Genomic DNA, 20,294 nt, shown 5'->3' with positions numbered 1-20,294 from the left:
ATGGGCATATGAATAGGAAGGGTTTGGAGGGATATGGGCCAAGTGCTGGAAAATCAGGACTAGATTAGGTTAGGATATCTGGTCGGTATGGACGAATTGAACTGGAGGGTCTGTTTCCGTGCTGTACGGTTCTATTCATCTATAATTGGACATAGTATGTTAATTAGGTCTAACTACAGCTTTATAAAATTACAGCATCACTTTTCATTCACAACTATTTATAAAGTTCAGGCATCCATATGCTTTGGTAATTACTTGCAGAGCATGTCCCACCACAGTGAAAAATAAACAAAAAGTTCAAAATGAAAATGTTTTAATAAATAAATAATTTACAAAATAGAGTTAAGAAGTTTGAACTGAAAAGCTTTTTCTTATAAACCATTGTCCATTAAGAATACATCATCTAAGCTGAGGAAGCCTTTTGAAAAATCTTTGGACATGTCAATGTCAGGTACAGAAACGAAGGAGGGACAGATGTCCTGGACAGTCTGGCCTTCAACACTGCTTTCAGGCTGCATGGAGACTGCATCAGTCCGAGCTGTTTGCTTTCGATAACCTGATGGACTGATGCTTCCCACCCCAGCAATAGGTATGTTCAATACCTCAGGGACATTTATTAAACACGATTCCTTGAGCTGAGAGTCATCCTGACTGTCCTTTGGACTGATACTCCGCTGGCTACTTGTCTCGGGGGTCTGCTGCATATAGGGATTCAATGGCTCGCAGAATACGGTCACCTGATCTGATGAGTTACCACCAATATCAATCCCACTGTCAACAGAAGAAGCCTCCTTGATTTTCAGCACTGGCCATAGATCATCCTGTTCCTGTATCTTACAGGAGCTGAGGAGAGTGCTGTCAGCTAGCACCTGTTGCACGACCACATCATCTATCAGACTCAGGTAATCCATAATACTCAAAGATTTCTTGTTCTTATCGAGAGATTTCTGAGAGAGGAAATAAAGTCATATATCAGGAGACGTTTACGGGGAACAAATGAAACAATTTGCTTTCCACATCACCAACAACAGAGGGAGAAGGGGGCAGTTCATAATCAGTACAGAATGCCAAGGGAGGACTGTGGGAAGGGGTGATAGAAATTGTTTTCGGGTCTGTACCGTGCAAAGTAGCGTGACCTGTGCGCCTCTCTCTGAAGGCCTGAAATTGAACATTGGACCTCACTCAAAGTGCCTCCACAAACAGCATGAGGGCTCCATGAAGAAATTACTGGGCTGTAATATTGTCAGCAACAGCCTGAGGGGCACTGTAACCAGAATGCAATGGAGCCGTCATTTCTTTTTCCAAAGAAATTTCATCTATTGTTGGCAGCTCAAGCACAACAGGCCCAGCTGCCAACGTTTTTTTTTTGTCAAATAGCAGATTTGTTCAACTGAGTATCCTTCCAGGTCATTGCACAGAAAAGGTAGGAGTCACCCACTTTGATGTGTGCTTGGAGTCACATAGAGACCTGATCCACTTCGAACAGCATTAGGATATGAGGGATCTGAAACAGGACTGGGAAAGCCTGCACACGTCCAGAGAGGGCAGGGCTTCTGGTCAGGGCAGCTTCAGGACCAATATCTGCACACAGGGAGTGGTTAACAACAGACCGGGCTAGTATGGAATGGGGGCAGGGAGGGTTGATGCCAAGTTGTCCCACTGGCCTCATTGAAAGTCCCGTTCGATGTGGCTTTGAGCAGACAGTAAGGGTGAGATTTGGGGAGGAGGAATTCAGACGGAAATCACACTCTCTAAACGTGAATTACATCAGCTGACAAAGCTTCCTGAACTTTGAGTGAGTGACAAATGGGACTTACCAAAACAGTTGGGATTGTAGTTTCCTTCTTTAAATAATGCCAGCAAAACATCCCCAGGCAAAAAGAGAGTGTAAACAGTACGAAGACAGCGCAGGTGACACCATAGATGATATTGGTCATATTCGATGCTATACAGAGAAAAAAAAACTGTCATTAAGAGAAGAAATGGTTAAAAAGTAACGACAAGCTCAGTTACATAGAATAAGGAACAAGAGAAGGTCATTCAGTTCAATGAGGTCATGACTGACCTAACCTGACTCCACATCCCCGTGCGTCCTTTGCAAGCGAAAGCCTATAAACCTTAATGTTTTTAGTGGGAGAGAGTTCTTTGCAGTTTCCCAGCTTCTCTCCCGGATATGCCAAACTTTAAACTTGGTGACCTGTCCATCAAGAAATGGTTTCTCTCTGCCTGTATAATGAATTTGTATCAACATCCTTAAAACAAAAGTGAATTAAAAATAATCCCCCTGAAAATTCTACGTTCCAGGGAAGAGCCATGCCAAATTTAATTTCTCCTCATATTCTAACGTGTGGAACTCAGCACATACACAGCCACTCAAAATCACACACCACACACACAGAGATCCATTTTCGAAAAATTTAACTGAAGGATAAAGTCATAGAATCCCTAAAGTGTGGAAAGAGGCCATTCGGCCCATTAAGTCAGAACCAATTCCTCAAAAGGAATCCTACCCAACCTCACCTAACCTATCTCTGTAACCCTGCTTTTCCCATGGCTAATCTACTTAGCCTGAACATCTCTGGACACAATGGACAATTTAACATGACCAATCCACCTAACCTGCACATCTCTATGCCTGACCTGCTGTGCTGTTCCAGCAATAAAGTTTCAACATGACCAATCCACCTAACCTGCACATCTCTAGATTGTGGGAGGAAACTGGAGCACCCAGAGGAACTCATGCAGACACAGAGACAATGTGCAAACTCCACACAGACATAGTCACCCGAGGCTGGAATCAAATCTGGGTTTCTGGCGCTGTGAGGCAGCAGTGCTAATCACTGAGTCACCATACCACCCAAAAAGGAGAACTGTCAAGAGTCAATGAAGTAAATTAGAAAGAGTTGAGAGAGGGGTGAAAACTTTTGCCAGTTCACTGGCTCCTAACAATGTGGATTTGATCACTTTGACAGTCTTCTTGACCAGCACTGATAGGAGAAACTGCAAATAATGCCAATGGTAAAATTTGTGAATTGATGGCACACTGATGAACTATGTTACCTGGATCTAGGATTGGGATTGTTACACATTTCTCCTCTGTGAAGTTCCCAACTCTGTTATCCGCAATCAGTATCGCCTTCACTTTGACGCAGTAGGTTTCTCCTGGCTGCACTGTTACGTTCAATTCTCTTGAGCTCTTACGTTCTTCAGACTGTTGGAACAAAAGAGGGAACATGTCATAGAAATCAGGCAAGGCAGAGCAAGTGTTACTCCATTCCCCACAGGATTCACTTGGTTTCGAAAGTTGAAAACAAACATTCTACAGAACTGTTAGAGGGTCCAGAGTGCCAGAGACTGGTGTGTAAACCAATAATGACAACAGTTTGGGTAGGAATTCTTTCTTTGTATAAAAAACACATCAAACTTAGCACCTGACTCATGACACAGTTACTGGAATCATTGGGCCAGTGCTGATCACATTCAGAAAGTGGATGTTACTCTGCAATGACAAGAGAAGCAGAAGCACCAAGCAGCTTTGAACTTGTGGTTCTCAAGGTTCTCCCCCAATATAGGCTCTTCCTCACTGCAGATCTGCGACTGACTAACTCACAACTCACTTTTGCTGTATCACGCAGCTGCCAGGATAATTGACGTGCAACTAGACGTTTAGTCTTTATCTAACAATTCCCAAATTTCTTTCAGTTGGCCCTACAGCCAAAAGTGGCCAGGTTGCCAGTGAGAGAACCATCTGGTACCAGGAATGTGTCTGAGACAGTTCAATTGGCCACTCCATCAAGAATATCCTCCATCATGAAGACTCCAGCTCAATTATGGAGTTTGGGAAAATGGGAAGACGGTTTTCCCATCTGAGGGATGGTACGCTACGTCAACACATTTCTGTCTGTTCTCAAATGAGAAGAAAGAAGCAGGGCTCATGATGGAGGAGTAGTCAAAACCCTATAAGTCTCTACATTCTCCAAATCAGACTTCTCGTAGATGCCCCTTGTACAATATCTCTCTGCCAGTTATTCACTAAACTTTCAAGTCCCCTCCTTAAACCTCTTGATCTCACCCTCCTACTTTAAAGTGTGTTTGCTAAAACTGCTTCTTCAACTAAGCATTTGGTCATCTGTCCTGACATCTGCTCAGATTCTGTACATGGAAACCAGTTGAGGACATGTCTCTGTGTTCTGGAAGCTGGAGACAATCCAAGCTGCTGGAAGCAAATGTGAGCTACCTGAATCCAGGCCCTGAGGACCTGTGTTCCATACAGGTAGAAGCATCATTAGCCTTTATTGTCCTGTTTCATTAAAAATTCTTATTCACTTGAGAGATGTGGACATCACTGCTGACCAGCATTGAATGCCCAAACCTAGCTGCTCTTTTGCAAAGTGTGGGGATGACAACGTGCAACTGAAGCCAACCCAGTGTCTAGTGACTCCTTTGAGAACCTGTGTGAGTAAGGCCTGGACAGAATTGTATCAGGCTCATCTAGTACTGCCCTGCACTGCCCAACACCCAGTGTCATGGCTCACGAAAACTGAACACTCACGAAAACTGAACACGAAAACTGATAAGGTGGCAGGGTTTGTTCCCCACCGTCCCTTTGGAGAAGGAATGGGGAGGTAGTGGTGAGGGACAGTTGCAAATTGGAACAGGGTGAGGAAAATTATTCCTGATGAAGGGCTCATGCTCAAAACATCGACTCTCCTGCTCCTCGGATGCTGCCTGACTTGCCATGCTTTTCCAACACCACACTTTTTGTCTGAAGAAAATAATATTAAAGTCTAGTTTGGCATCTGGAAAATCTCATTTTTATTAAAAGAACAGCCCTGCATGGTCAGGGAATTGCAACTCGGTTTTACCTTGTCGGTGTTGTTCACATGGATATGAACAATGTACATCAAAGTATTGTTGGTGAACACCTCCTCCATCGACCGATTTCTTCCTTTCCAATGCAAGGTGGGTGGGGAGATATTGACTCTAATTATGTCAGGTTTGGCTTCAACATTAAAGGATGGCAAACCAAAAGAAGCTAAAAGCAAATGAAATTCAAAATTAAATACAGATCTACAGCCAGGATGAAAGTAAATGTGTCAGGGAGCACTAGTGTACACGTGTATCAATGACAATGTCAATGTTGTGATAAGTGTGCATTTGTCAGTTAATGAATGTGTCAGTAACAACATGGCATTAAGTGCAATTGTGACTAAACGTGCATCTGCGACTGTAAATGTGTGTGAGTTTGTGTGTGCACATGTGTGTATCCTGTGAAAGTGGTTGGCAGCATTGGTGTATCAGTGAATGTGAGTGCATTAAGAGTGAGTAAGAAGGTGGTGCCTGTGAGAGGGAGAGACAGAGATAGAGAAAGAATGTGTATCCATCTGAAAGTGAGTGAGCAGTGAATGTGGATAAGTGTCCAAATTCCTGTTTACTGTTTAAAGACTTGGTGGAACCTAGCATAAGAAGAACATAGGAAGTAGCAGGTTATTTAATCCCTTAAACTTGTCCCCCACTCAATAAGACTATGGCTGATTTTGGTCTTCAATACCATTTCCAGGCCAAATCAATAGCCCCCAATTTTCTTTAATCCAAAGTCTGTCAATCTCAGCCTTAAATATATTGGATGATTGAAGGTTCATCTCTTGAGTGAAGAAATTTCTCAGTTCCAATTTATACAGTCAGCCCCTTAATCTGAGACTGTGACCCCTAGGTCTAGACTCTTGTAGAGACAAGAGAAAACAGCCTCAGGGTGTCTATTTTGTTACATCACCACAGAATGTTATGTTTCAATAAGATCACCTCTCAGTTCTCTAAACTCCAAAGACTTTGTAGTTGAAAAGTGTGGCGCTGGAAAAGCACAGTAGGTCAGGCATCATCCAAGGAGCAGGAGAATCAATGTTTTGGGCATAAGTCCTTCATCAGGAATGAATGCATTCCTGATGAAGAGTTTATGCTCAGAACATCGACTCTCCTGCTCCTCGGATGTTGCCTGACCGGCTATGCTTTTCCAGCGCCACACTTTTCGACTCTGTTCTTCAGCATCTGCAGTCCTCACTTTCTCCAAAGGGTTTGTACTCAACCGCTCATTCTCGAAATCAATCTAGTGAACCAACACTTCAGTGCTTCTCAGGTAGGTAAACATTTTCTTAGACAAGGAGGTCTCCCAAGGTCTCGGGCCTCTTTAGGAAGCACTTCTACACACAAAGGTTGGTCGTGGTTCAGAATTCTCTTCCACAAAGATATTGCTTGTGGAAGGCACTGCTAGACTAAAATATTAAGGAATATGGGCCAGAGGCAGATACATGAGCCAGACCACAGATCAGCCATGATCTCATTGAATGGTGGAACAAGCATGAGGGGCTGAATGGCCTACTCCTGTTCCTATAATCTGCATTGATAACTTGGGCTAAAACTACCTCATGTACAAGTCAAGAAAAAAATGGGAGACAAGGTTCTTGCTTTGATCTCAAGTTTCAGGTGAGAAAACATTTGTCCTCAGCATCATCAGCCCAACACAAGCACCTTAAAAGGTCAAATATAACCAAAATGCTTTTGTTTTGGCAGGGGCTGTGCTCAGCTCAGTGGTGAACACATTCAGTTTTTGAAAACAATGTTTAGAAAATAAATCATACATATATATATAATATCCCCAAAGATCAAGCATTGCCATTGTGAATAGAAATCTGTTCCTTAACCATCCAGAACAATGGAACAAGTTGGCTTTATATTGTATCTTGTGCAAGCACTACTTACTGGAATCCCGGGGTTTAAAATTGTCTGACCGCTCCCATTCCGAAGTTATGTTGCCAATGAAGCTCCGAACCCAGGCGACAATCTGCACGTTAAAATCCCAGGTCTCCTGTGTGAGATCACAATGATGGTGGGGGATTCCTGAGCAGTGTTTCACTGGGATATATGTCTCATTCCAACCGTATCTGTGAGTTAATGAGGAGACAGTTCAGCTTTTGCATGTTATTAACAAGAGGCCAACATTCTCAGAAATGCCCAATTCCTTATTTCGGCTTTGTCACGCTGGTTGAACCATGTTCCAGGAGTTTTCATCAATGGTGACTCCCATAATGATGATAGTAGTGGGGCAATGGATTCTTACTGGAGTTGGTCAACCTCTGGCATCTGTGTGGCATGAACGGCACTTGCCACCTTTCAGCCCAAACTCGAATATTGTCCAGCTCCTACGGCATGTGGGCAGGGACTGCTTCACTGTGTGAAGAGTTTGAGATGGAACATATCTCCATATCTTCCTGGTAATACCTCATTGATCAGACAATATCATCAGCATGGACCATAAGAGGAGCTGCTTGTGGAAGGGGGTTTGCTGACCTGGATGAGGTGAGTCAGTATTGAACAAGAGCACTTTTCAAGTAGGATTAAACTGAGGCCCCATTGTCCCTCTCAAGTGGATATAAAAGACTCAACAATATTGAGGGGTCCAGTCACTAATGTATAACAAACAAAGTGTGGAATCAGATCCTTCAGTCCAACTCATCCATGCCCACCAGACATCCCAATCTGACCTATCCCATTTGCCTGCACTTTGCCCATATCTTTCTAAACCTTTCCTATTCATGGGCCTATCCAAATATCTTTTAAATATGGTAATTGTATGTGCATCTTCTGGTAGCACATTCCATACCCACACCACCCTGTGTGAAAAAGTTGCCCCTGAGGTCCCTTTTAAATCTTTCTCCTCTCATCTTAAACCTATGCTCTTTACTTTTGAACTCCCCTACTTTGGGGAAAAGACCTTTGCTATTCACCTTTTCTATGTCACTCATGACTATCAGCTTCAATATGGTTACTCTTCAACCCCCTACTCTCCAGTAAAGAAGTCCCAGCCTCTCCAGCTTCTCCCTATAACTCAAACCCTCCAACCTTGGTAATATCCTCTTAAATCTTCTCTGTACCCAGTCCAGTTTAATAATGGCTGCTGCCTGACCTGCTGTGCTTTTCCAGCACTACACTCTCGACTCCAATCTCCAGGATCTGCAGTCCTCATCTTTGCCCAGTTTAATAACATCCTTCCTATAGCAGGGTGATCAGATCTGTACAATGTACTCCCAAAGGTTGCCTCGCCAACATCCTGTACACAGTCAACACGACACTCCATGGGTGTTGGGTATCACTGGCTATTTATTGCCCATCCCTAACTGTCCAGGGAAAGGTGATTTTGGGGCACCCTCTTGAGATTATTGTGATGTGGATGCACATACAGTGCTTTGATAGTTAGGTAGACAATCCATAATGTGTATGTTAAATTCAAAGACAGACTCAGTGAGCATGTGAACATTTGGGTGAACATGAGTCGCTTTAAATAGGGACTAACCAATAACTCCCAGTCAAACCAACAGTAGTAAATTAAAACAGTGTGTTTTCCTGATGGACAGTCTACGTAAGAACTTTCTTCCCCAACATAGCACAGGCACAGCCCAGTATGTTGCAAATGAACAGGTGGTCATAGACTGGGTGGCACGGTGGCTCAGTGGTTAGCACTGCTGCCTCACAACGCCAGGGTCCCAGGTTTGATTCCACCCTCAGGCGTTTGCACTTTCTCCCTGTGTCTGTGTGGGTTTCCTCCAGGTGCTCTGGCTTCCTCCCACATTCCAAAGATGTGCAGGCCAGGTGAATTGGCCATGCTGAATTGCCCATAGTGTTAGGTGCATTAGTCAGAGGGGAGTGGGTTACTCTTCAGAGGGTCGTTGTGGACTTGCTGGGCCGAAGGGCCTGTTTCCACGCTGTAGGGAATCTAATCTAAACTATTTCCTGATATGAACAATCAATGAATGAAGCTATGAGTTTACAGAAAAAAATGAGATAGCTTAACTAATACTTCACATAGACATAATATTTCACTAATATTTCCAGTGGGTTGAACAGGTTTGCTCTTCTGGTTCAGGAATACCAACAGCCCCTTTGAACTTTCCTGATGTGGTTTTTGGTGCTGTGTAGGTTTAGGTGCCCTGTTGAAATCGTTTTCTACTAGCTACCTCCTTTTAGCTTTGCTAAGTCAATTGTTGGACAGTTGACACCGGAGCTGGTCATCACTATGGGCAGGCCTTAAAAGTTTCTACAGTTTGGGTTCACGTAACAGTCCCAAAATTGCAACATCTCTAATATGGAGCACAGTACCATTGAAAGCTGATATAAACAGAAAATAGTCATTCAGGAAGTGATATCTAACATACTGATATGGGAGAGTGACATTAAAACTATCACTTCTCTGATCTCACTTGGGACTGATCATTTTGTGATCTATATTATTAGTCCTGAGATAAAGAAATTGATGTTTCTCTCAGTTCAACAAAAGTTACACATCAATCTAATAGGGAGGTTGCAGATTGTCTATGTATCATCTATAGCTCCCACAATCCCCAGCATTCTGTTTGATGTATTAATTTATACAGGGTATAATTCCAATTTTTACAGATGACACAAAACATGGAAATCCTAGAATAATGCAGAACTGAAGGCCATCCATCTCATTGTGGCTCTACTGAAGTGCAGTAAACAGTGAAGTTGACAAGAACAAACTTCAGGTGGTCATTAACATGCTGGAAAATGGAAAACCATGTGGCAATGAAATTTAATGCTGTGAAATGATATATTTTGCTAGAAAGGATGAGAGGCAAAATAAACCAAATTCACAAGGGAGTACAAAAACAGAGAAATCTGGGGATGGACAAATATAAATGTTTGAATCTGTCAGGGCAAGAGTAACAGCTTGCATGTCTTCAATGTAGGAAAACATTCCAAAGTGTTCTAACACAACATTTGACACTGAATCACGTAAGGAAGTGCGAGGACAGCTGAGCAAATGGTTGGTCAATGAGGCCAATTTCAAACTGTGCTTTAACTGAGCAGGTTGTCTGTGCTATACCAACCATTCCAGTTCATAGCTAAGGTGAAGAGCTCCCACCAATCCTCTTTCCCTTACTGGATCTAAGGGCTTGTTAGGCTAATAGTGGTAGAGGATGAGAGCCATGAATCTTAACAAGAAAAATCAATTGTCCTAACTAGATATAATTTATTGCAATAGTTACAGGCTGCATTGCCTCATGAGGCATAACACCTAAGGCTATCAGGAAACAATGGTGGTCCATCTGGCTCCATTGGTAACTCAGCTCTTGATACCATTCTTTCCCAACCCAGACTGTTTGACATCTTCTGATTAGTTAGACCAAAATGCAGTTTCCAACATTAACCCTTTCAGAACCATCCACAACAGAGGAGACAAGTGTGAATAGGTGATGAATTTTGGAATTCCTGAGCTTATGATCTAGGAAGCTGATGGTATAGGCATAAAGATGGAATTATTTGAATTGGAAGGTCATTCAAGAGGCCAATAATGGAAAAGCACAGATAGCAAAGAGTGGAGAAGATCAGAGATAGTGAGTAATAAGGCCATAGAGGCAAAGATCAGAATGTTATAATCAAGGTGTTGCTTCAAGTAAGTACAGGGGTTGGGTAAACAGGATGTTATTTGTGTAAGGCAACGGGAAGCAAAGTTTTGGATGAATTCGAGGTTAGAGGTTGTTCAACATTTGAGGCCACTCAGGAGTGTGCTGACGTAGTCAAAAGGTAACTAAAGTATGGATGAGGCCTTCAGCAGCAGAAGAGCTGAGAGGGGGTGAAATAGAGTGAGATTACAGTGTGGAGATAGGTGGAAATGGTGATGGCATTCTAATGTGGTTACTAGTTCTACTTGGGGGACCTAATATAACAGTAGACAAGCATTCTAATTCAGTGCCATAAGTTCCCAGCGAAATGATTGAGTTGGTGATGAGGAAACATTCAGTTGAGGAGGTTGACAGCAGAGCAGATGAAGTCCTTGGCTTTATATATCCAAGAAGTAATACATAATCCAAGAATGTAATGCTAAAATATAAACAGAAAAACACTGGAAAAGCTCATCAGATAATGTCTTCTACATATTTCCAATAGTTTCTGTTTATCTTTTGGATTTACAGCATTCACTGTTGTATGCCTTTTGAAGTTCTGCTAGATCTTCTTACAACATTGGTTAGGCTCTAGTTGGAATATCATGATCAGGCTTTGCACCGTGCCTTTGGATAGATGTCAGGACCTTAGAGGGAATGCAAAGGAAATTCACTAGAATGGTGCCAGGGATGACCGACTTCAATTATATGGAGAAAGGCCAGAGTTATTCTTGGAGCAGAGAAGATTTGATAGGAAATGTTGAAAATTATGAAGTACTTTGAAACCTCAATCATCTAGAAGGAAGGGTGTTGTGAACCACATCAGTGCAGTTTGTTAAGAGTTTGCTGCACACAAATTAGCTGCTGTGCTTCCTACTTTACAACAGGGACTACCTTTCAAAAACATCATCTAGAAAGCAATTTTAGGCATTCTGAGGTGTGACAGGTGCTATATAAATTCAAGTTATTTTCTACTTTTAATTGGCACCCATCTCAAAAAAGAAACAACTGCTTCTGAATTCAAATTCAAATTCAGGATCTAGTTACAGTGGTTTTTGTTTTCAAATTACGGAACATGCAAAGCATATGACCAGAAATCTCTCAGTTTCTGTTTCTTCCTAAAAAAAATCCACATACTTTCCAGTTCTTAAACTAAGAAGGTCACATCAAGTACAGACAAGGAAATTGTTACAAGAGAGAGAAACAGATACTTTTAGGCAAAATCTCCAATAAAACCTTTTGTTCATTATGTCTCCTTTACTGGTGAAGTATTGTCTTGTGTAAAAGACACTGAATTCTCACGAGATGAACAGGTTCCATGGACGCCAGATAACCTCCAATACATGGCCACAATTAATTATTCTCCATCAATTAATCAATGAAGTAAATGGTTGCAGAACAAAGTTGAGAAATTCATCACGGACATTAAAATACTTTGAAGCCTGATTGCCATTTTAGTGCAGGAAACACCATACCTCCCACAAACAGAAAGGGCATAAGGATCATTGATTTTCCAGTGACATTGGTTGTAGGTAAACATTACTCAGGATATTGAGATGGACTTTGCTCCAAATATTCATGTGGAATGTTCTGTGCTCTCAGTTATCTGAAAGACAGCAGCTCCAACAGTGCAGCACCCCTTCTGCACTGAGTTGGAGAGTGAGGATAATGTTGCTTGGATATGTTTTTCTAATCAACCCATCCAGCAATGTTATTACACATGTCTGGAGCAGGTGCGACTTGAACCCAAGTACTCCCCTCCCACCCTGGTTTAGAGGTAGGGACACTACCACTGTGCCACAACAGCCCAATAAATGCTGTTTGGACCCAATTTCCTTGAGCTGTGTACGAACTCAGGACCTTCAGTTCAGGTGTGAGCCCACTTGCTTTCAAAGCTCACCTCCAAGTTGAATCGGATTTGCTTTGACCCACGCAGCCACAATCTAGTGGGGGTCAGGAGGATTCACTGAACATGGATCAAGAGGAAAATCTTCAGCTAATTTCAAACAATTCACCCCCCCTCCTCGAATAAACGCACAACACCAACCCCCCCACCACCACCCCCATCCTCCTCTGACAATGTCTACCTTAAATCTTCCGATTTACTCCTAAATTGTGACAAGGTAAACGGAAGCTTCCTTACCTACGGTACTGCACATCATAGCGAACAGCTTGTGAATAATTCACTGCTGGATTCCAATGCAAAATGTTTTCAGTATTCACAGATGTGAAACGAAGTTTTCGAGGAGGATGTAGGACAGCATCAGTTCCTGTAAAGAATATTTTAAAAAGTTGGATCACACAAGTTTCTAACAACATCTGCTCATTCGGAAAATAAAACACAGTTTAATCAGGGTATCTCAGATATCTACATATCGCTTAGAGTTATTTTCTATTGAAGACTGGAAGGAGAGCGCAACATCAATTGCATCTAAGACAAATGAACTAGGTTCCAAGTATCAGATTCCGATCGACTGACTCACGTCAGCTCTCAGAAAAACATGTTCTTCTGTGTATGACAAAACCATTCAGTGTAAGAACCACACCAAAATTCAAACCAGGATTAAATTTAAAACAATTTGACCCCAAATCGCACAGCGGAAGTTTATACACTACATGGCTACACTGACCAGAAAACAAAAGGTTTGACCCCTCTTTCTTGATCAAGTGGGAGTTGTGCTTAGTAAGAGAATTGCTATACACAAATGAAAGTTAATTCTATTATGGCTTAACTAGCAAGCTCAATATTTAAAACCTTGCATCGATCCCTGGTTAAAGGTGGCCTGACTTCAAGACAGGATGGTTCGTTTGGCATTGGATGCAAAGGGGATTGATTTCTCTCTATTCCAGTTTGTACCACTGAATCCAATGGGGGTTGCAGGATGAAGGGTGGTCCTTGTGTGGTAAAGTAGAACGTGAGACCCTACTGCTTAATGTGTCAGATTTGAAATTGAATAATTCAGAACTTATAGCCCAGAAACTGATTATTCTACAAAAACATCTCTGCCTGTGTTAATCCTCTTCTCAAGCCTCCTCCCACCTTACTTCATCGGACTCCATCACAATACCCTTCTATTCCTTTCTCCTTCACATACTGATCCTGTTTCCCATCAAATAGTTCGCTTCAACTACTCATGTGATTTCCACTGAATAAGTTTCATATTCTCACCAAACTCCGAGTAGACATGCCCTCCTGAATTCCTACTGGATTTATCAGTAACTATCATTTGTTAATGGCCCCTAGGTTTGGTCTGCCTCAAGTGGAAACATCCGCTCTGTATCTATCCTATCAAATCTGTTCAGAATGTTATAGATTTCAACCAAGTAACCTCTTAGCTTTATGGCTTTGAGAGTTCAAAACCCACTGTGGGCGTAAATAAATCTGAATTTAATAAATTTGCAAATTAGTGACTAATTAGTTGTAATAACCAAGTTCAACATGTTCACGGATATCCTGCCATCCTTTTTGGACCTGACTATGTTTGCATTAAAAGTGGCAACTAAGGGTGGGTGGTATCACCCTCATCCCAGGAACAATTAAGATAAAAAATCCATCCCCTACTGCAAACGTTTAATTAAGTGACTACTGTCCTCTCACTGGCTATGAATTGTATGGTCATCAAAAGTCCCAGGATCATGGGTAGAGAGTCCCAAACGATTTGAGAGTTATTGAGGTTTACTTTAGCTGACCTCTGTCCAAACAGCAACTGGGGAACGTCAATCCTTTTGAGGTGAAATTTGGGGTGAAGGGAGTCGGAGTTGGAGAGTGTTCCTCCTCCTCATTGCTATTCAGTAACATGTGTTAGAGATGTACATGGTTACCTGATGAGGATTACATTTGATCATGACATTTCCACAGTCTCATAAGTTGCTCCCCTCATTTATAAGAGTCACATAATGACCACTAGCATTAGGTGCTAGATGGAGTCCACATCAAATTATGAGTCAGAACAAACAAGAAAATGAACAACAATGATATGAACCATGTGAGTTATTAGGAATTGAATTAAAAGGAAAATACTCTGGATGCTGGAGATCTTGAAATAAAACAGAAAGTGCTGGAAAAATTCCACAGGTCTGGCAGCTTCTGTGGGAAAAAAAGGTTAAGTGTGAGTCCGATGTGATGCTTCTTCTGAACTCAGTTGTGAAGAGTCATATCAGACTTAAAGCATCAACTTTGTTCCTCTTTCTACAAGTAATATTGATCTGCTGAGTTTCACCAGCACTTTCTGTTTTTATATTGGGAATTGAAAATTGACAAAGCTAGGGGATGTACATCACCTCATTGGCAACTTCAGCTGAGTACCCAGATAAATTATTAAATATTTCAGTCATGGGCTTTAAAACAAACAAAAACAGGAATTGCTGACAAAGCTCAGCAGGTCTAGCTGAGAGGGAATGTTTCAAATCCAGCGACCCTTCTTCAGAACAGGACATGAGCTTTTACTGGTCAAGTGTTTACCAGTTTCATATCTAACCCGCTTGAATCCAGCTGAGGAGTAGCAGATGGAGTTTAATTCAGATAAACTGCATTTTGGGAAAGTAAATCTTAGCAGGACTTATACACTTAATGGTAAGGTCATAGAGAGTGTTGCTGAACAAAGAGACCTTGGAGTGCAGATTCAGAGCTCCTTAGAAGTGGAGTCGCAGGTAGATAGGATAGTGAAGAAGGCTTTTGGTATGCTTTCCTTTATTGGTCAGAGTATTGAGTACAGGAGTTGGGAGGTCATGTTGCGGCTGTACAGGACATTGGTTAGGCCACTGTTGGAATACTGCATTCAATTCTGGTCTCCTTCCTATCGGAAAGATGTTGTGAAACTTGAAAGGGTTCAGAAAAGATTTACCAGGATGTTGCCAGGGTTGGAGGATTTGAGCTATAGGGGAAGTTTGAATATGCTAACGCTGTTTTCCCTGGAGCATCAGAGGCGGAGGGGTGACCTAATAGAGGTCTATAAAATCATGAGGAGCATGGATAGGGTAAATAGACAAAGTCTCTTCCTTGGCATGGGGGAGTCCAGAATTAGAGGGCATAGGTTAAGGGTGAGGGGGAAAGATATAAAAGAGACCCAAGGGGCAACCTTTTGCACACAGAGGGTGGTATGGGTATGGAATGAGCTGCCAGAGGAAGTGGTTAGTTCGATGGCAACATTTAAAAGGCATTTGGATGGGTATATGAATAGAAGGGTTTGGAGGAATATGGGCCGGGTGCTGGCAGGTGGGACTAGATTGGGTTGGGATATCTGGTCAGCATGAACGAGTTGGACTGAAGGGTCTGTTTCCGTGCTGTACATCTCTAGGACTCTAAGTGGCTGAGAAATTGCTTGGTTCATGGGATACCATCAGGTACCAGGATGAACCCAGCATAACTGTAGGGGTCACTGAACTCAAAACATTAACTCTGCTTTCTCTCTACAGATGTTGCCAGACCTGCTGAGTTTCTCCAGTGCTTTCTGCTTTTGTTTCAGATCTTCAGCATCCGCAGTTTTGTTTTGTTTCATTATAAGCGGATCAAGTTGATAATAATGAAATCCAATCTTAAGTAACCAAGTCTAATACAACAAAACCAAATTTAACTATCATAACCAGATTCAAACCATCACAGGAAAGTTCAACTCAACACCAGAGTGCAAACAAAACAATAGCAATCAAAACATCTTGAAAATTATTCCTTATTTAACCCCAAGGGTCAACTGTGATCCCAGTTGAAATCAAATAACATTTCATCGAATGGTTGAAATCTGCAAGACTCTTTAGCACACTGAACACCTGGGGAAGTGAGGACTGCAGATGCTGGAGATAAGAGCTGAAAATGTGTTGCTGGAAAAGCGCAGCAGGTCAGGCAGCATCCAAGGAGCAGGAGAATGAGCCCTGAAGAAGGGCTCATGCCCAAAACGTTGATTCTCCTGCTCCTTGAATGCTGCCTGACCTGCTGCGCTTTTCCAGCAACACATTTTCAGCTCTGAACACCTGGGCAATCAGGAACATAGAATCAATAATCCGAGTTTCTAAATAGTCGATAACAGTAGATAACTCAATGCATTGTCTTTTATCCATTTGCTTCTAACAATGCAAGTGAATAGGTGCCATGAGAATAAACAGTTAGAATTACATTCAGAATGCCTTCACCTCAAATCCTCTCCCATCCGTTAACTGGAGCAGGCTTGAATTGAATTCATCGCAGTCACATAAACAGGAAAGTTGTTGCACAATTTTGTTCGGACTCGTTAATGTTGGACCTTATTGTCAATTATTCCTTTTTTTGGGGGAGGGGGGTGTGGAAGGGAGGTGGTGTGCCAAAAACACCAGACCATCAGCCTTGGTGGGGAGGGGGATCTTGTGGTGGTACTGCTGAAGTCCCATCTTTCCTGGAGGCCAGACAAACACATGTCACAATGGTGACGAGATAAAAATATCTCGACTAAAGTAACTGAAAAAAATACTAAATCAGTGACCATTGCCACTTTACAGTTTGTAGATGTGCGCAGACTATCTGCTATTCTTTCTGCACTACAACAGTGACTACACTTGAAAAGTCCCATTGTGTAAAGAAGCTTGGGACAGCCTGTAGCCACGAAAGGTGCTATACAAACGCAACTCTTTCCATTACAGGCCGAAACTCTAAAACCAATGCACCCAGAGAAACAGAGTTTCTGTCTACTGGACACATTCTATCTCAACATGCTTAACAAACACTGATCGCCAGGACTACACGGCTGTAACTATAAACAGAAAATGAAGAGATTAACTGTGTTTTGTTCACAGACCGTGCAGTAAATAAGGATCTGTTGTCCAGACCTACCGTACAGGCTGAGCATTAGCAACAAGAAATGTGTAGCACCCATTGCAGTTCACAGTGAGCAGTTACTCCACACTGTCTCCAGTTGCACTGTCAGTACTCAGCGCTCATTTGCAGCAGGTATAGGCGTAGGAGGGAATCGACAAACGTCAGCTTCCGCCTGTGAATTTCCTGCCTGAGACACAGCTCACGAGGGGGGAATTTCCTTCCAACTCTCCCTAGAACGAGCCCACGGCCAAAACATACGTGGAAACAGTGGGAGAAAATGTTCGCTTCTGCTTAATGACTGAAACTAAATATTTGACACCTCGTACAACAGAACCAAATTTTGAAAATGATCTTGCCTTTTCCCCATTGCTCATAGCTCACTGACCCTTTGATTGTAAGATATTTGTATCAGAACAGCAGAAATGTCAGCGTCCCTATTTTAACTGAGCTCCCGTTCCCCACTGTTAAACTGGCTTGTTGTGTTTAAGGATTCCTTTAGACTTACAGCAATATCGATCGTCCCCTTTTCTGCCGTCAGTCCATTATAGTCATTTCAAAAAGGCATGACAATTCAAATTTCAGATCCTTGCTCCTTTGCTAAACTGGCGAAGGAATTTAAAGATAAGCTGCGTCCCTTTAACGCCGGGGCTCCCCAGGGCAATTCACAGCCAATCAGTGTTGTTCTGACGTGCACTCAAACATGTAATGAAGGTATTGGTGCACAGCAAGATCCCAGGGACAGCCTTGGAATAAATGTCCAGGTAGTTTAGGGATGAATAATGTCCGGTGCGGCTTGAGAAGGATGACCTACCCATTTCTTCTTGGAAGTTATATCATTGGAATCTTCTACATCCTCCCGAGAAAGCTGACGGAGCCTCAGTTTTAGGCTTTATCTGAAAAATAGCACTTTCACTAATACAGGGGGTATTTGAGTCACGAACGTCTGACTCATGAACACTCGATACGTAGGAACGTATGCCATACATGGTTTTAATTTTTAAAGACCTGCCATGAATATTTCCAGGTAAAAACAATGACTGCAGATGCTGGAAACCAGATTGGATGCTGCCTGAACTGCTGAGCTCTTCCAGCACCACTAATCCAGAAAATGAATATTTCCAGTACTTACAAACAGCTCCTTTACAATGTATTTCGACAAATCGATTTGAGAACGGACTCCAGAAAGTAACCATTACCAACCGGGGACTGCCTCTGCTGCACTGGACTGTCAGTCCATGCTAGGTGCCAAGATTATAATCTATTGTGTGAAAGCATAATTAAAATTAATTAATAAATGTATTCTTAATAATTAAAATATAATGAAAAACATCTTTACTCAAGATCAAATGTTGTATCTAAAGAGAGTTTGTAGAATGAGAAAAACGTGATAAATGTATTCTAACTGAATTTATATAGTCGCCAGGGTGAAATTTATGTCAAACATTCAGTAACTGTGTTTGCTAAATATTTCAAACCATGACGCAATTTATTTGAAATCATCATTCCGCTTTCCAAACATTCCTACGTTGCTTGATAGTGATTCGCTGTCTTAAATTGTACATGTTATTTTCCTATTTCTATTTCATCATCTCCTCTTGAAAGTAACTTGTACTTTGTTTTAAACAAAAAATAGAAACTGCTGGAAAAACTGCAGCAAATATGGAGAGGAAACAGTGTTTCGAGTCTGGTGACTCCTAGTTTTATTGTAGCTAATAAAAAAATACAATTAAAATTTCAGATTCTTGCTGTATTGCTAAACCTTTGAAGGAATTTAGAAATGACCACTGTCCTTTAGTGTCGTCTGGTCCTCAGGACTCCCTAATTAAACATCAGTGATAAATACTGGTCTTGCTACGTTCCAAGAATGAACAAATGAAAGTAACATTTTCTAAAGCTTATACATTTTGAAGAAATGTACAATCATCTTGATACTATGCACAGGAGAAGGTTCTCGGCGGGATAGATTTGCAACAGATAGAAAGATCATGGAGGTGAGCATTAACTCTTTTTTGCAGAATGTTAGACGTGGGTCAAAGATGAAGGATTAGGATTTCAGTTTTGGACTTTACAGAAAATTAAGTGTTATGCACGGGGGGAAAATGTCTCTTTTTTCTGGTTACTCCTTTATAATTTTAAAGAGATGGTGAGATGGAGGGAAATACCCACTTTGTGTGAAATTACTGGATTCCCTCGAGACAAGAGGCAGCGCAATGATGGATAAAGAGGGAAGTTCTACCAGAATTGTTTGGTTTTAAACCCCCTCATTTTTCTAAAGGCTGACAATATTAAGGAGATCGCTGACAAAATTACTTTGTAAATTCTGAGCCAAAATTAGTAAAAGGCATCGCTATGTAATAGTGTTCAGATTCAGCCCAGCCTGTCCCCGGGTCATCAGTTTCCTCTTTTGGGGTAAGTTCAGTTAGCTCTGTAAAGCAAATTCAACTTGTTTCCGTGTCTGTTTTCATAGTTCAAACAAGTTGTTATTTTCACTTTTAAGTTCCCATTTGTGTTTTTTGAGGAAGGTTTTTAACTTAATGTCAGCACATCGATACTTCAGATACCAGAGCAGGGACTTTTCCGAGAAGGGATGAGGAACTATATGAAGAGCCTTAGCTTGCAATGGTAGACAATGGAATCACAGCCACAGTCTCCCGGGTGGTGTCCTCCTAATCGAACACTGACATCCTACATTGCAAGGGGCCGCTTAATATTGCTGATCCAATCAGTTCAGAAACCTCAGCCACCATGACAGCTGACCTTTGCTGAGCTAGACAAGCAGAATGCTGGAAGAACACAGCAAGCATCAGAGGTGGAGTAGTCAACATTTCGAGTGTAACCCTTCTTCAGGACCCGAAATGCCGACTTCTCCAGATGCTGCCTGGCTTGCTGTGTTCTTCCAGCCTCCTGCCTGTCTACCTTGTATCCCAGCATCTGCAGTTTTTCTTGTCTCAGATCTTTGCTGAGTGCCAGGAAAATAAGGGAGTCTGTTCATCTTCAGTGGCCCTTACAGAGGAGGATAACAATCAAGTTTGTTGCTTCCTACAGGGAGGAAC

General features: G+C 41.9%; 1 protein-coding gene across 2 annotated transcripts; it reads right to left on the bottom strand.

Annotated features, from left to right (window-relative positions):
• Positions 1-296: 296 nt before the first annotated feature.
• Positions 297-18,894, bottom strand: LOC122540597 (interleukin-20 receptor subunit alpha-like). 2 transcript variants are annotated; one of them, XM_043676512.1, is made up of 7 exons: positions 18,053-18,894; positions 12,601-12,727; positions 6,757-6,938; positions 4,866-5,035; positions 3,061-3,211; positions 1,818-1,945; positions 297-947 (listed from the first exon to the last, which is right to left on the bottom strand). In XM_043676512.1, the coding sequence occupies exons 1-7, from the start codon at positions 18,054-18,056 to the stop codon at positions 372-374; spliced, it is 1,338 nt and encodes a 445-aa protein (XP_043532447.1). In that variant the 5' UTR covers positions 18,057-18,894; the 3' UTR covers positions 297-371. The 2 variants fall into 2 exon arrangements, with proteins under 2 accessions (XP_043532447.1, XP_043532446.1); XM_043676511.1 differs by lacking the exon at positions 18,053-18,894 and adding an exon at positions 17,257-17,718.
• Positions 18,895-20,294: the final 1,400 nt, after the last annotated feature.

This window comes from Chiloscyllium plagiosum, chromosome 35 (genome assembly GCF_004010195.1).
Source record: "Chiloscyllium plagiosum isolate BGI_BamShark_2017 chromosome 35, ASM401019v2, whole genome shotgun sequence".
In the NCBI taxonomy this organism is placed as follows: domain Eukaryota; kingdom Metazoa; phylum Chordata; class Chondrichthyes; order Orectolobiformes; family Hemiscylliidae; genus Chiloscyllium; species Chiloscyllium plagiosum.
Note: the sequence above shows the minus strand (reverse complement) of the source record. Positions and strands in the feature narration are given on the sequence as shown.

Coding starts and splice junctions, on each gene's coding strand:
- LOC122540597 (XM_043676511.1), bottom strand. CDS start 17,299: ATGGGTGCTACACATTTCTTGTTGCTAATGCTCAGCCTGTACG. Junction 3,212..4,865: donor ATGTGAACAACACCGACAAG/GTAAAACCGAGT, acceptor TTGTTCCAACAG/TCTGAAGAACGTAAGAGCTC. Junction 948..1,817: donor CTACAATCCCAACTGTTTTG/GTAAGTCCCATT, acceptor TTCCTCTCTCAG/AAATCTCTCGATAAGAACAA.